General features: G+C 32.5%; 1 protein-coding gene across 2 annotated transcripts; it reads left to right on the top strand.

The window, feature by feature from the left end:
- Positions 1–134: 134 nt before the first annotated feature.
- On the top strand, positions 135–13,282 carry LOC105650850 (chitin elicitor receptor kinase 1). Of its 2 annotated transcripts, XM_089723137.1 has the most exons (12): positions 135–855; positions 1,426–1,459; positions 1,564–1,643; positions 2,320–2,469; positions 2,861–3,057; positions 10,077–10,166; positions 11,501–11,594; positions 11,672–11,823; positions 11,899–11,990; positions 12,070–12,208; positions 12,621–12,719; positions 12,853–13,280. In XM_089723137.1, the coding sequence occupies exons 1-12, from the start codon at positions 243–245 to the stop codon at positions 12,943–12,945; spliced, it is 1,833 nt and encodes a 610-aa protein (XP_089579263.1). In that variant the 5' UTR covers positions 135–242; the 3' UTR covers positions 12,946–13,280. The 2 variants fall into 2 exon arrangements, with proteins under 2 accessions (XP_089579263.1, XP_089579264.1); XM_089723138.1 differs by lacking the exon at positions 10,077–10,166 and having other exon boundaries at positions 12,853–13,282.
- Positions 13,283–17,727: the final 4,445 nt, after the last annotated feature.

Raw genomic sequence — 17,727 nt, 5'->3', positions numbered from 1 at the left:
ATTCAATCCAAATTATTATTATTATTAGGGCCCAGTATCATCATCATAGGCCCAGTTAGGAGACCGCGGGAGTCTGAAAACTTTCTACCAGACAAATCCATACTCTTTAAAATAAGAGAAGAAAAAGACTGCCATTTTTAAAATTTCTAACTCCAACGGTCAACAACTATCAAAATTAAAACCGGAGCAGTTTGTCAATACTTTCCTTCCTCCAAGCAAAATCCCCCACTTCTTCAAATTCAATGAATCTGATATTATGGTTAGAATTGGGAATTTTGCTGTTGTTCTCCGTCTGCTGTCCCATCGAGTCCAAATGCACTAAAGGCTGCGATTTGGCTCTGGCTTCCTATTATGTCCGGCCGTCGACAAACCTCACGTTCATAGCGAACGCTTTGAGATCAGAAATTTTACAATCTCCATATCAAATCATCGAGTGCAACAAAAATCGACACCCGGCCTCTAACAGAATCAACGTCCCCTTCCCTTGCGATTGCATCGCTGGTGAATTTCTCGGCCACGTTTTTCACTATAATATAACACCCAGCGATACTTATGACGTCATCGCCGAGTATCGATATTCGAACTTGACTTCAGTTCCCTGGTTGGAGAGGTTCAATTTCTATGCTGGTAGTATGATACCAGAAGATGCTGTCATTAATGTTACGGTGAATTGCTCGTGCGGGGATAGCTCAGTTTCCAAGGATTATGGGTTGTTTATCACGTACCCTCTTCGGCCTGAGGATGGGTTGTCATCCATTGCCAGTCAGTTCAATATTTCTGCTGATTTGCTGCAGAGATATAATGTTGGTGCCAATTTCAGTGCCGGAAATGATTTGGTCTATATTCCAGGCAAAGGTGAGTTTTTATAATTCAAATTTAGGAATTTTTAATGTGTTAGGATTTGGATTTTCTCATTTTTTTTATTATATTTGTGTAATCTCAAGAATAAGCAGTTGAGATTTAATTGAAAATTAATTTTTAATTTTGACAGCGTATGGTTATTTATTAAGCAAATCTAGGGCTGTTTGGTACAATTTGTTATTTTTTATTTTTAGTTTTTATTTTTCAAATATGGGAAGCTTATTTTCCAATTTATATATATATTGCCATTTCTAAAATCTGAGGCCCTAGGTGAAATTAATCAAATTCGTTACTAGTTTGGTTTTATTTATATTCTATTTACTCTTATATTTTTCCAATTATTTTTGTGTCGTTTGTTACACTTAAATGGCTACAATGACTAAGCTCATATCGATCTTTGGATGAACTTGTTTCCTGGTTATTGAAAGTGAATCTATTATACATTTGCTTCTGATGAAACATTATCATGTAACAAAAAAATATTAAAAACCAAAATATATTGTAGTTTCAGCTGATATGAAATGCTATTAATGTGCCTTATTGAAGTTCTTTCTGCATTTACAGATGAAAAAAATAGTTACCGGCCATTGTCATCAAGGTGATTTTGGTTATCATGCTCATTCTATGAATCTTGAATTCCATTTTGCTACCTTTGAACAATCTCTTACAAATTATTATTATTTTTTTTACTAATTTTTGCAGGACAATTGGTTTGCTCCTCTCCATGTTCAAGCTTTTTTGTGATGATATTGATGTAGATGTTCTCACCAAAAAAAAAAAAAGTACACCTTTAGATACTATATTTTCTTAATTGGAAAAAAGAAAAAAATTATAACCCTACAAAAACATAAGAAAGCCTCATTAAGTTTTTTATTACTAGAATGACCTAAGGAAGGATAAAGGTTTCAAATAAGTCCTATCCACGATGGGTCACGATTAGGACTTCAGCTAGGCCTATAGGCAAGAATAATGCATTAACCTCCCATTCTGTGAAGAGTTATAACCTTCTCAAACTATGAAACATCATGACATAGCTTAGTATTAAGTATATATATCATGAATTTAGGTTTGAATTCTCTCCCTAATACTTAAAAAAAAAAAAAAAAAAAAAAACCTTGTCGAACTATGAGAAGTAGACTTGGGATAACTAAAGAAATTGACAGGTAGTATTAGATGATTCAAGTAACCTGTATCATCGATAAGCTCACTGCCATCATCAATTTCTTTCATTTTCAAATTTTCTATCGGACCACAATGGAATTTTGTTTCCTAGGAAAATTCCTGTAATTATGCATTTTCTCGAAACATATCTAACACCAAAACTTACTTATAATGTTGGCAAGTTTGCTTGGTACAACTGTCGGCTGAAAGGTTATCTTCTTTCACCAAGATGCTATAATGCAAATTCCATTCCTTTAGGGCTTATGTTGTACTTTCATTTCATATAATCATGGACAGGGTTTGGAGTTGTTGCTGGCTTGTCCACAGCAACAACAGTAGCTGTTGTATTTTTATTAGCAGTTTGTATATACGTTCGATTTTACACAAGGAAGAAGGCTAAGGAGGCAATACTTCTTAAGAAAACATCTCCAGATCTCTCTACTAATGGTATTTTTATTTTTATATTTGATCAATTTTTAATGACAGTACTTAATGAATCACTGTTCTCTGCAAGTTTATCTAAAGTATTGTTCTATTTTTACCGAGTATAATATTGACATTGGCAGAGCATAACTTTTGAAAATTTTCTATTTGGGTTCTTAAACTTTTAAATTCATTCAATTAAACTTCAATTTTTTTACAATTAAGTGTATTTGGAGAATTTCGGTGATTTGAATCACTTCTAGAATGAAACCAAATAAAACTAATATAATTTTGCTACATTATTGGCAACATTGCTATAATTTTCGTTAGTGATATCATATGTTTTTTTCGTAAGCTTTCCCTTTCGTTTTCTTCAGCTTGTAATTCGGATAATCTTCCCTTTCTCTTTGTCCAGCTCCTAGAAGTAATTCGGATGGACTTGTTGAATCAACTGGTCTGGCTCCATCTTCAGGTTCCACAATCATAACATTGAAAAAACCGGTGGAGTTCTCATACAAAGAACTTGCCCAGGCTACTGATAACTTCAATGTGGCTAATAAGATTGGCAAAGGTGGGTTTGGGTCTGTCTACTATGCAGAACTGAGAGGCGAGGTATGTAATGTTTCATTATTATGAATTTTTGCTGTAAAAATGTTTTAACTTGTGCGTTTTTCCATGATTTTATTTCGTTGATTCTGTATCTCAGCATGTGCATTTTCACTCTATCTGGTATTATGTGTAAGTGGCTTTTTTTTTTCTGGGTATTTGCCTATATGGTTCTCTTATTATTTTCTTTCATACATGTGAATTTTTGCCACTCAAATGATTAAGTTTTGAAAAGAAAAAGATATTTCCTTGAAAATTGCTTAATTTTTCCCATTGACTAAGAAAATACTTTCCTTTTAGAATCCTATAAGCCCAACTGTTGCAAACTGATATTGAGGGAAATTTTGTGTTTATATAGGAAACTAGATACAAAAGGAAAATTACTATCATGTAAAACTAATCCCTAATAATCTGGGATTCCAACACCAACACACAAAATGAGGAATATATTGTTAAGAATTAATCTCAAAATGATTCAATAATAACCTAGATCGTGCAAACCACTAGATTCAACAAAATAGATTAAATAAGAAAAGGTTGCGTACCTGACATCGTTGTTCGTCGATCTTGATGTATAGAATTAGGTTTGCAGCCTTCCAGAGAATTGAAGAATCGATTTAGCGGAAGCAATACGAAAGGAACGTAAAACTGAATCGTATTCAACTCCTCTGGGGACCACGACCTTTATATACCTGTAGGGTTAGTACAATTCCTATTTCGGTCCTTTAACGAAATAGGAATTATATAATGGTCTCTACACTTAATATCTATAATTAGTTGATACCTCAATAGTCAATTATTCACAATCAAGACCACATTTGAAATTGACTTTACAATTGGACTGCTGTACATATTTAATTTTACATATTAAGCCCACAATAGAAAATTAAATCCAACAATCTCCCACTTGGGCGAACATATGTTAAATAAAATACATACACCAAAATGAGCTCAACAAACGCAGTCATACAAGGTATCCAAAAACAATCTCGTCCATTAGTTATATTGATAAAGAGCTGAAGAAACATTCGCCATAGATCTCATGACTAAGTTCATCATCAACTACATTACCAATACCCCTAAATGACATAGATTCATTATAGAAGTGTAGCATGAAAACTACATGCAATGTGATCATCATGTCTGTTTCCAACTGGTCACCAACAAAAGTGAGATCAAGCAAAACAATAATAGTAATACAGAGTGTAACCATCAACCAAAATGAGTACTCAACAAAATTTCATAATAAAACATATCCAAAACAAAATAGAGCATTCAAAAACATAATGTATACATAAAGAGCAAACTCTCACTAAAACTAGACAGTCTCAAACAAAACGATACCCATATGAGCGGTGTGCTCATGGAAAACTTTCGGTATCACTGCCTTTGTAAGCGGATCTGCAATCATAGAGTTTGTTCCAATATGCTCTAAGGATATCTGTCCACTCTGTACCCTCTCCTTCACAGCCAAGAACTTAATCTCAATGTGTTTTGATCGAGAAGAGCTCCTGTTGTTGTTGGAGAATAAAACGGCTGACCTGCTGTCACAATACAACTTCAGTGGTCTTTCTATTCCACCTACTACACGCAGCCCAGTGACAAGGTTTCTCAGCCAAATAGCTTGATTGGATGCCTCATAAGATGCTACAAATTCAGCTTCCATGGTGGAGGTTGCCACTAGAGTTTGTTTCACACTCTTCCAAGAAATGGCACCGCCAGCCAATAGAAAAACGTAGTCAGATGTGGATTTTCTACTATCTTGGCATCCAGCGAAATCAGAATCAGTATACCCAATGATCTCAAGCTGATCTGATCTCCTATATGTGAGCATATGTCCCTTAGTCCTCTGAAGATATCTCATGACTCTTTTGGCTGCTTTCCAATGATCCATTCCTGGATTGCTGAGATATCTGTCTAACATGCCAACTATAAAGAAATGTCTGGACGAGTACAAACTTGAACATACATAAGACTTCCTACAGCTGACGCATAAGGAACCTTTTGCATTTCCTGAATTTCAAGTTCACTCTTTGGACATTGTTGATTACTAAATTTATCACCTTTTGCAATAGGGGTATCCAATGGTCTAGAATTCTGCATACTAAATCTCTTGAGCACTTTATCAATATAGCTCTTTTGTGATAATCCAAGAATACCTCGAGAACGGTCTCGATGTATCTGAATCCCTAAAACAAAAGAAGCTTCACCTAAATCTTTCATCTCAAAATGCTTTGAAAGAAAAACTTTGGTTTCATGTAGCAAGACTTTACAATTAGTAGCAAGAAGTATGTCATCCACATATAAGACCAAAAAGATAAACCTACTCCCACTGAACTTATGGTACACACAATTTTCAACAGTATTTGCCTCAAAGCCAAACGAGACAATTACTTGGTTGAATTTAAAGTACCATTGACGAGAAGCTTGCTTGAGTCCATAAATGGATTTCTTTAATTTGCATACCAGATGTTTTGGATCTCCAATTATAAAACTTTCTGGTTGCACCATATATATTGTTTCATCAATGTCGCCATTGAGAAACGCAGTCTTAACATCCATTTGATGAAGCTCAAGATCAAGATTTGCAACTAAGGCCATGATTGTCCTAAAAGAATCCTTCGAAGAAACTGGAGAGAAGGTTTCTTTATAGTCAATCCCTTCCTTTTGAGTAAAGCCTTTTGCTACAAGACGTGCTTTATATCTTTCCACATTACCTTGAGAATCCCTTTTGGTTTTAAATATCCATTTGCAACCAATGGGTTTCTTTCCTTCAGGTAATTGAACAAGATCCCAAACTTGATTGTCTTGCATAGACTTATACTCTTCGTTCATTGCCTCAATCCACTTATGAGAGTCAGAACTCTGCATGGCATGATAGAAACTAACTGGATCATCATCTATCATGTCTACAGTATCCTCATGTTCCTGAAGAAACACTATATAATCATCTGGAATAGCACTTCTTCTCTCCCTAGTGGATCTCCTCAAAGGCATTTGAACAGGCTCTAATTCTTGAGGTTGTTGAATTTGTTCTTGAGGAAGAATAGCATTGTCTTGAATTGGATCTTGAATAGCGACAGGAGCAACTGGAGTCTGTACGCTATCAGAAACAACAAAAGGAATGAGAACCGAATCATCCTTACTTGGTTCCTCTTCAAAGACAATGTTTCTTTCTTTATTTCTCCCTCCAAAATCAACATCCTCAAAAAATGTTGCGATTCTCGTTTCAAAAAAGGTTCTGGAAGTAGGATTATAAAACTTGTAACCCCTAGACCACTCAGAATATCCAACAAAGTAGCTGCTGATAGTTTTGGAGTCCAGTTTTGTTTCATTCGGCTTGTAAGGCCTTGCTTCAGCTGGACATCCCCAAACATGAAGATGCTTTAGACTAGGCTTACGTCCAGTCCAAAGTTCATAAGGTGTTTTAGCAACTGCTTTAGATGGAATCCTATTGAGAAGATAAGCTGCTGTCTTTAACGCTTCACCCCACAGAGACTCTGGTAAAGTAGAATGACTAATCATACTCCTTACCATATCCATAAGAGTCCTATTACGTCTCTCAGATACACCATTCATGCTGGGAGTACCAGGCATTGTATATTGAGGGACAATTCCACATTCCTGTAGGAAAAGCGCAAAAGGTCCTGGACGTTGTTCGCCTGAACCGTCATATTTACCATAATATTCACCACCACGGTCAGATCGAACAGATTTAATCTTCTTTCCTAGTTGATTTTCAACTTCGGCTTTATAAGATTTAAACACGTCCAAAGACTCAGATTTTTCATGAATGAGATATAAGTAACCATAACGAGAATAGTCATCAATGAATGATATAAAATATCTTTGGCCATTTCTAGTTGCAATATGGAATGGACCGCAAATATCTGTATGAATCAGTTCTAAAACATTGGATGACCGAATGACACCTAGTCTCTTTTGTTTAGTCTGTTTTCCTTTAATACACTCAATACAAGAATCCAAACCTGTGTAATCAAGTGTATCTAAGATACCATCAGAAACAAGACGCTCAATTCTCGATTTGGATAAATGACCCAAACGTCTATGCCAAAGTACAGCCGAGTTATCAATATTCAACTTTCTTTTGGTACCTCTTGTAGTAACATGCAGGGATTCATGATAACTAGTATCAATGTCTAACATATATAGATTATCACATTCATTTTTCACAACCAGTACCCAAAACTTTTGAATTCATAGATAAAGTGAATACACTGTCTCCAAAAGAACAATGAAAACCAGATTTGTCCAAAAAGGAAACAGAAATCAAATTCCTTCTAAAAGAGGGAATAACAAAAGTATCTATAAGATCCAAAAAATAGCCAGTACTTAAACATAATCTAAAATGTCCAATTGCCTCTACTTCAACCAGATCGCCATTTCCCACATAGACGTATCTTTCACCGTCAGTTGGCTTTCTGTAGTTGAGGCAGCCCTGCAATGAAACACTTATATGAGCGGTAGCACCAGAATCCATCCAATAAGTGTTTTTAGGAGCTGAAGTTAAATTAACTTCACAACAGACTAAAACAAGGTACTTACCCCTCTTTGCAAGCCAAATAGCAAATTTAGGACAGTCCTTTCTCAAGTGATCCGTCTTTCCACAAAAGAAGCATTTTGGCACATAAGGCTTCTTTTGTACTGGATCTACAGCAGTAGCAGCAGCAGGTTTCTCAATAGCCTTTTCAACAGTCTTTGCAGAAGGCCTCTTTCTTTTCTTGTTCTTGCCCTTCCCAGCTGAAGAAACAAAATGAGCACTCTCTCTTTTGTTAGAATTCATCTTTTCCTCCTCATCAACACAATGAGAAATGAGCTCGTTAAGAGTCCATTTATTCGGCTGACAATTATAGGAAGTCCTAATTTGTCCATACTGAGAAGGAAGAGAATTCATAACCATATGGACTAAAAGGTCATCTGGTAAAGCCATACCCAGCGCCTTCAGTCTCTTTGCAATCTGAGACATGCTAAGAATATGCTCCCGAACACCACCATTGCCAGCAAACTTCATGGAGGTTAATTTTCCTAAAAGTGTTCCCACTTCGGCTTTGTCATTCTTGACATAAGCCCTCTCCAGCTCGGCAAGATAGTTTTGAGCATTGTCCTTTTCAGCTGAGACAGAGTCTCGAACATGTTCTGGGACTCCTTTCTGCATGATCATCAGACCTAAGCGATTAGAACGCTCCCACTTCTCATACTGAACCCTTTGAACATCAGTGCTCGTATCAGTAAGAGGAGCAGGTTCGTCCATCCTGAATGCAAGATCCAAATCCATACAGCCCAGAAAGATCATAATGTCTGATTTCCAAGACTCAAAATTTGATCCCTCAAGTTTAGGGACACAATCAGGATTAAATGACATGTTAACTGACATCAGAGAAAATAAACAAATAGATAAGTATAAGCTCACAATCCACAAATGAAACAATTCACATAAGTAAAGATCAAAAAATGGAAATAAGATACAGACACAACATTAATATTCTCATCTTTGGATGTAAAACATTAACTTGCAATTAGTATCTCAATGCAGCAATCAAATATTGATAACATAGTCCTGACAAATAATAAATCTTCCTTTGGGCCGATATATCATTGTCATGGAAAATAATCAAACAATTATCACATATTTATTGCCAAACATGTATTTAAAACTCAGCCAGATAGCAACCTTCCTTTGGGCCGATTAACTATCCGCAACGAATTCTAATACACCTGTCTAATATTCTAAAATAAATCAATTCAAGCAATAGAGGTCACTTTGGTGACTTATTGATCAAATCAATTTATTTTAACAAATATCAAACACAATAGGGACTTAATCACTCCAAAATTTAATCTCAAGTCGACAAATTAAATCATTTAATTGTAATTAAAACAAAACAATTGCAATTAAATGAATTGATTGTCTAAATATTTAATAATCTAAAATTATTTAGTCCAAAAAAAAAAAAAAATTATAATCTAGTCTTTAAGTCACTAAATTAGAGACTAAGTTATAAAATTGGACTAAATAAATTTGAATAAATAAAGTTTGGGGTCTAAACGAAAGAAAACAGAAATTTAAGGGCCTAATACGAAAAACAGAAGATTAGGGGCCTAATATGAAGTTATAGGAAATTTAGGGACCTAATCTGAAGTTACAGAAAATTTAGGGACCTAATCTGAAGTTACAGAAAATTAAGGGACTAATATGAAATTTTCCAGGGACCTAACCATAATTTTCCATCCCTAACCTTAAAACCAAAACTATCAGAGACGGAAAAAAAAACACAGCCGCCGACTCTCTCCAAAGAAACCAGAAAAATAGGCCAAAACAAATCTTTGTTCAACAATGGAGATTTCATTATACTCAAGCCAAAATTTCGATCAAAATTCACAAACCTATACTGTTTTTTTTTTTTTTTTTTATTAAACAAAACCCTCTATCCGTAAACAGTAGGGAAAAAAAAAAAAAACATTACGAAAATCAATCTAAAATCTAGCAATTATGCACAAGGCTCTGATACCACTTGTTAAGAATTAATCTCAAAATGATTCAATAATAACCTAGATCGTGCAAACCACTAGATTCAACAAAATAGATTGAATAAGAAAAGGTTGCGTACCTGACATCGTTGTTCGTCGATCTTGATGTATAGAATTAGGTTTGCAGCCTTCCAGAGAATTGAAGAATCGATTTAGCGGAAGCAATACGAAAGGAACGTAAAACTGAATCGTATTCAACTCCTTTGGGGACCACGACCTTTATATACCTGTAGGGTCAGTACAATTCCTATTTCGGTCCTTTAACGAAATAGGAATTATATAATGGTCTCTACACTTAATATCTATAATTAGTTGATACCTCAATAGTCAATTATTCACAATCAAGACCACATTTGAAATTGACTTTACAATTAGACTGCTGTACATATTTAATTTTACATATTAAGCCCACAATAGAAAATTAAATCCAACATATATTTCTGCTCCTAAAGCATGTAAATTGGACTTTTATGCAGAAAGTGGCAATTAAGAAGATGGATATGAAAGCTTCTACAGAATTTTTAGCTGAACTAAAGGTCTTAGTACGTGTTCATCACATTAACCTGGTACGCTCGCATCTCCCAGCTACAAGAAATATTATATCGGTTATGATTACAAAGACAAAGTAGCCATGTGCATAATTTTATCCTAGCATAATTTTCAGATCTGTTGTTGGCATTACCTAGAAACTGCAAAGTCATTTGCTATGTCTATCTAATTACAAACACAATAAGATCTCATTTCATTTTAATTTTAGTTTAATTTAATTTAATTAATTTATTTTTTTTTGTGATTCCATTTTCCTCGGTGAGCATATAGAGAAGTTTTGGATGATTCTTTGCTGCCTCATTCACTTTAAGAATTTCATTCAATTGATTTCAAACTAACACATCATTCAATTGGAGAATTCGTTTTAACTGATTTGAACATAATTGAATGTCATTAATTGTTCAATTAATGAAAATTGCTTCAATCATTTAGTTTAACATATTGTCTTTCGTTGTAATAATATAAGGTTAATTTAATTTGAGTAACTATGAGTTATAATCAATACACTATAGCCATGTAAGGTTCTTTGATTTGTCTCTACTATACGCTATGATTTATTTGAAACTAAATTTTAAATTGAAGAACCAAAAAGTCTAATGATTAATTTTATAAAAAATTTTTTAGACTAAATTAAGCTACTTATAAAAATAAATGATGTCTCATCATAATTGTTCGGTTCTCATTCTATAGTTTTTTAAGATAAAAAACATTTTCAATCTATATTCACACCTAGTTTAGCTTCGTTTCCCGAGCTCTGATATAGTAAAAATGGACCAATTCCAGCAAACTGCCAGTGATAAGCCACAGGAAGGGGATCATGACGCTAAGTCTTCATGCCCCAATAGAATCTTCTTGCCCCCTTACTTCTAGTCGATGTGGGATTTGGCACCATCAAGTTGTTTAATGCACCACTCATTCCAACTTGTAAGATGTTCTGTCCTTTCTATGGAAGGATCTTAAACAATGTGTTTCTGTCTTCCATGAAAATGGGAGCTCTAGTTCAACTGTTAGCAGAAATAAAATGTAGAATGACAGTCAACAGATTTTGTTTTGCTTGTTTCCAGAAAATTTTATGATCTCACTCAAACCTTTGGAGTGCAAAGCTGTGACATTAAATGGTATTTACTACTGGAAGCTATGTTGGTCGTCTACATTCTTGTAGTTTGAGGTCATCACATTAAGCGGATATTGGTATTTCCTCCAAAGATTTGGAATATATTACAAATTTTATTCATAGTTGTGATAACTATATAAGTTTTGTAATTTTGCAGAGTCCAATGACATGGATGATCTTGCATGGCGTAGGATTTTTCATTAACTACCTAATATTGTCTACATTTAATGCATGCAGGTCCGATTGATTGGATACTGTGTTGAGAGATCTCTTTTTCTAGTTTATGAATACATTGAGAATGGCAACCTAAGCCAACATTTGCGGGGCTCTGGTGAGATCTCATGCATTCTGTATGAATTAGCAGATACAGAATAATGGCATTGGTAATATTCATATGCTTGTTTCCAGACAGGGATCCACTGTCATGGTCTACCAGGGTACAAATTGCCCTTGATTCAGCTAGAGGACTCGAATATATCCATGAAAGGACTTATGATCATTATGTTCATTGTGATATTAAGCCAGAAAACATACTGATTGACAAGAGCTTCCAAGCAAAGGTTGCACTAACTTTGTTGCTTTTGGCATTCATTTCAGTTATTGTAAATATTTCTAACATATGATTTCTCATTTAGGTTGGAGATTTTGGTTTAACAAAATTTGTTGAGGTTGGAAGTGCTCTGCGACCTGCACGTCTTGTGGGTACATTTGGATACATGCCACCAGAGTGAGACTCTTTTTACTTCTCAATTTAACAGGAATCTGGAGTCTATGCATCAAGTTTTATGAATTTTTGCCGCCTGCAGGTATGGTGAAAGTGGCACTATTTCTCCAAAAGCTGATGTTTATGCCTTTGGGATTGTTCTTTATGAACTTATTTCTGGGAAGGAAGCCATCGTGGAGACAAATGATTCCAGCCTTCAATTTAGGGGCCTTTATGCATTGGTTAGTTTTCTAATATGTTGGTTCTCAAATTACATTACTCCAACCAATGCACCAATGTTGGTTTTTGGGATTAAAGAGTAGGTGATGTCTGGTTGGGGGTGAGTAGATCAGAGAAGTATAACTTTCCCAGAAGTGCGTAAAATGCTTATTTTTTGCTTGCATTATCAATTCTATTTTCCGGGAAATAGATCATCCCAGTATAAGTTACCTGAACCAAGTGAGGCCTTGGTTCAACTAAACTAAAATTTACTTGCAACTTAGAGACAACAAAGTTTATGGTACATATATATTAAATTCGTAATCCTCTCAATTTCCGCCCATAAAATAAATGTATCTACAATGCACAAGTTTTAATTTGTGGAAAATGGCATGACCTGACTCGGTTCTCTTAAAATTTTATTATGTTGTACAGTTTGATAAAGCTTTTAAACAGCCTGATCCTAGAGAAGACATCCGAAAATTGGTTGATCCAAGGCTTGGAGATCGCTATCCATTCGATGCACTTAAAAGGGTAAAAGAATGAATTGCAATATATGCAGTTAAGGTTTGATATATATATATATATATATATATATATATATATATATATATATATATATATATATATATAAGCTAAAAGTTTTGCGTGGCAATTTTGGTTGCAGATGGCACAGCTGGCCTGGGCATGCACACAAGATGATCCTCAATTACGTCCAAGTATGGAATCTGTTGTTCTTGCCTTAACGACCCTTTCATAACAAATGGTTTCGGATTTTGGCTGCTTAAGCGAAAACCGAGCTTTTGTCAATAGAAGAGAAAATATTTCATTTACGAAGGTAAAGGACTATGGTCAACAAATATTTTTTTCTTTTGCCTTGTATCATTAGATCTTCCATTCTGGCTTGATCATGATGAAGCTGGTGCTTGTTCTAGCTAGCTCTGTTTAGCACTCTATTTTACCAAAAAAAAAAAAAAAGTCTAGTTATTTGAAATTGCTGACTGCATACAGTAATAATAGTGAATTGGATTTTATTTCTGGTGGTGTTTTGTTATAAAACTTCATGGTAAATTATTTAATTTACACTTAATCTACAAAGCCTCTTTTGTTTCCCAAGTTGTAGATAAATAGCGATTCCATTGTGGTTTATGGACTTATTATATTAGATTCTCATTTACACTAGTGTGTTTATGCTTTTTTCTTAACAGTCAATGGCTGAACTGTAAATAATTGGTCGATAAACCAAAGATGGTGGTCTTTTTTTTTTTTTAATTATTTTTCAGAACTCGAAATATTAAAAAGGGAAAAATTTTTCATTTTAAAAAAGAAAACATCAGTTTCCAAGCGACAACAATTCCTCTATCATATATATAGAGGGAGAAGATTAAGACCATATTTTCTTTGTGCAATCAATGAAATCATATTTAATTAGCATTAACTTCTTAATTCCGAAATTTTGCTAAAACGCAAAAATTATTTTTGTTATTGTTAATAAAAATCAGGCCTAAACGAGATATCTGAATTTGCAAAGTTTAGAAAGGTTCATTATATTTTTAGTATAGTGATAAGAGGGCCATTTAGACTTAAAATCCAAAAAATTCTAAAGGAGGTTACTCCTACGAACTCTATAGATAGAGAAACAAATGTCGTAATTAACACGTAAATTTGTACAAACAATCGAATTATTTAATCGCATTCAACCTTTAATCCCACTTTCTTTTCTAGCCTCTTAAGTTTTTATATTCTGTCTCTTTTCATCTTTTTTTTTTTTCCTCCTAAACTCTTCTATTCTCGGCATTTTCTTTTGGAACTAAACAAGTTTCTATCCGTTTATCTAATATATCTCTAGACATTCCTGATAGACGTATGGTCAAAGGATCTATAACAATTTTAGACCCAATAGCTAATTAAAATTAATTTTGAAAAAATCAAATCTTTAACAAAACTTTTAGTAAAAAAAATCGAAGAAAGGAGAAGAAAAATATCAGAAGAAATCCTTCAATCTTTGACGAAAGATAAGAGTCTCAGACCTATATACTGCGTGGTCTGATGGTTATAAATCTATGACGGCATGGCCGCTTGGGGTTCAATAGAGATGGCGGCAAGTCCAAACTACTTGTCTTTTGTAATATGCTACTCTTTCTAGTTGCAAATTTTTTTTTTCACAAAGAAACGATCACTTAACTACTCCTAAACTACCTGTCGTATTGTAACAACAGGATTTTCCCCTCACGCTATTCCATTATTTCTTAAAATAAAAATAATAATTTCTTTAAGGAATAAACCCTGAATTTGTGTAGCAGTATAAAAAAAAAAAGTTAGATTTGTTTAGGCCAATTTATTCTTTGAATTTGTTTAAAATGAGTAAAAAAATCCGATTTTACTTTTTAGGCTAATTTAACCTTTGAAGTTATTTTGATTTTTATCGATTAATGAATTGATTCAGTTTTTATCCCTTTTTGTCCTACTTAAAAATATTCAAATCAATTTTTTCCGATACTTAATCCATAAAAATATTATTTCTTCTAACATAATAAATTTATAATATGCATTATAACTTTAATTTGTTCAATATGAAATATGCATATATTTCATATGTGATAATCAAGTAATAAAGGTCAATTTTAAAATGTTCATATTAATATATAATTATGAATTCAAAATCATTGGTCAAGGTAAAGAGAGAGATAATATTATTCATATACTATTTTCCTCTATTCTGTATTTAATTACGGTTTTAATAAATTAGACAGCCGGATTTCAATTATAGTTTTGATAAATGTCTGTATAATGATTCTCACATTGTAAATACATTGAAAAATCAGAGGCTAAAAATTGACTCAAAATGTCTAATATGATCTTTTTAATCATTTTAAATAAGTTCAAGGGTTAAATTGACCAAAATGTCAAATCTGACTTTTTTTATCCTACTAAATAAGTTTAGGAGCAAAACAAGTTCAGGAGATAAATTGGCCTTTATTCTTTTCTTGAAAACATACAAGTTCAAAATAACTAACAATGTGTTAGTTGGATTTAGAGAGGAAAGCAATCTCAACCTCAATAAGGGTAAAACGTATTTACTAGAAGTGTTAAAAGTATTTATGTTGTAAGATTACACTCTTATTTCTACAAAAAAACAAAAGTTCAAATAGATAATTAAAATAAAAAGAACCATGGAGAGATTATACTCAATTAATTTTCATTGTAATTCAGACAAATGTAGGTGGATATTAAGGATGTGTTCGACAATATTAATTGTTTTAATAGCTATTAACTGTTGTAGTAATTGTTAGCTGTTTATTAGCTGTTAGCTATTAACTTTTAGCTTTGTCAAAAAAATTTAATTAAAACTAAACGCTAAACATTGAAGTGTTTAACGTTTTATAAAAAGCGCTATGTTATCAAACGGTAAAAATTAGCTCAAAATTTATTGCCGAACACGACCTAAAATTGAACTGAGAATACCAAAACTTTTAAATCAATATAAATAAAAATATATATAGAAATTATTTTATAGTTAAATATATCAATATTTGTTATTTAGAATTATTAACAAATATTCTCTTTAAAACCCTCTAAAAATCTCTAAAAAATCTCTTTTAAATCTACAATGATCATCAAATAATGGGATAGTGGACAGATTCGGACTATTCAGACTACACACTCTCTTCTCGCTTCTGATTAATAATAATAATAATAATAAATCTCAAGACACTCCACAAAATATTCTCATTTACTGAGTCTAACAATAGTATTCCAAACTTTATAGGAGCTATTGTAATTTTAAAATTCTAATAACTGTAATTTTTAGAATCTTTTACCTTTATATGTAAAATATTGATTTTACATATAGTTAGTACAATTTAAACAATAATTTTATATTTTTTTTAATTATTTAATCGATTTAATTTTATTAATTATAACATTCAATAATATGATTTTACAAATTGAAATATTCAATTGGTGTAATTTTATAAATATTCATTAGGTCAAAATAAAAATTAAAAGTGTATAAAATTTTTAACAAAAAGTACAAAAGTGAATTCATGTATTTGACTAATTGTTGAGACAAAGGTTAACTTTATTATATACGATGAAGGGAGGAATCCAAAAGAAAAATTAAGGCATACCATACTCTAATCTAGGTCAAATGACACCTTGCAAATCTTATTTGAGAAATTGAACAACCTGGTTAGGAGATAAACTTTAAAGTAAATAATATTTACAAAAAATGGTTAAATAATAAGTCATGCTTAAATTCAGTGGAAGATCACTGCAAGATTATGAATTCGATTCATTAAAAAAAAAAAAAAAAACACTCGTGAAAGGATATCAAATTTAGACGCAGATATATGAATTAACTAAAATAAAATAAAATGTTAAAGTGGGATATTGGAGTATATACTTTATTTAGAAAAAAAAAGGTTACATATTCCACTATTTTTAATGCGGTTTCTCAAAATAATAAATGCCCTAAGTCACTCTTCCACTTGCCCTACATATCTCAATGGTGCTATGATCCTGATAACCCAATTCACCATTTCGTACAAAAATGGTGCCTTCATGCTTGGTCCACTATAAGGAAAATGGGATTGAGCTACATCCAATGCAAACGATTTCTAATTGACTTGGTCCACTATTTTTTTTTTTATATAAATTTTATAAATTTAAAAAAATCTATCTATAGCGCTTACGTAGAAAACTACAAGATATGGATGAAAAAGGGAGAGAAAAGAAGGATTTTAGGGTTGAAACCACTCTGATGTTTAAGTCAGTAAGAGAAAAATAAATAGTTGTAATTCAATGAGATATTGTATTAATACCTGAATATAGAGTTTGATCTCCTTATATATAGCTAGAAAGACCCTTTATTAGAGTTGTAGCTGGAGTCCTTTAAATACATATTCATGAAGAAACATGAATAAGATCTCTTAATCTTATTATGATTCTATCCGAATAATAATATTTAATTTTAAAACATAATTAGATATTATATACAAATTACGGTTAAATCCCTATGTTTATATTCTATCAGATATCAACTAACATATATCAACATTTTTCATTTTGTTTTTGAAATGGAAAGTTCTGTTTTATTAATGCTATAAAATTAGACTTCTAATCTTTATGCTTATAATTTGACTCGATTAAAATTAATTGACTTTACATATGAACTATAAATTTGATAATTTTATTAATTAAACTATTGTCTTTTTTAGTCTTTTCTTAGAATGTAAATAGTAGTTAAGAATCTAATAATTCATTATTAGACTAATACATTTTTTTAGGATACACTCAAGAGCAATTGCTTTCCACCTTATTGATTGAATTGCAATACTGAAAATTAAATTATAAATGATAAGTTTTCCTTATTTATAAGTTTATTTTGACTCATTATAGATTATTTCGTCCAAACATACCTTGCTGGAATTCAAATCAAAGTGAATTAAATGGATTTCAAAAATTATCACATAATATCTATATCTATGTTGAAACGCGTTTGATAATGTGGCACAATAGACGATATGTGGAATTTTATTAT

The sequence above is a fragment of the Jatropha curcas genome, chromosome 6 (assembly GCF_041381405.1).
Source record: "Jatropha curcas cultivar XTBG-Jc1 chromosome 6, XTBG_Jcur_1.0, whole genome shotgun sequence".
In the NCBI taxonomy this organism is placed as follows: Eukaryota; Viridiplantae; Streptophyta; class Magnoliopsida; order Malpighiales; family Euphorbiaceae; genus Jatropha; species Jatropha curcas.
The sequence above is the reverse complement of the archived record's forward strand: the minus strand, read 5'-3'. Positions and strand labels throughout refer to the sequence as shown.

Coding starts and splice junctions, on each gene's coding strand:
- LOC105650850 (XM_089723137.1), top strand. CDS start 243: ATGAATCTGATATTATGGTTAGAATTGGGAATTTTGCTGTTGTTCTCC. Junction 11,595..11,671: donor CCAACATTTGCGGGGCTCTG/GTGAGATCTCAT, acceptor GCTTGTTTCCAG/ACAGGGATCCACTGTCATGG. Junction 11,824..11,898: donor ACAAGAGCTTCCAAGCAAAG/GTTGCACTAACT, acceptor TTTCTCATTTAG/GTTGGAGATTTTGGTTTAAC.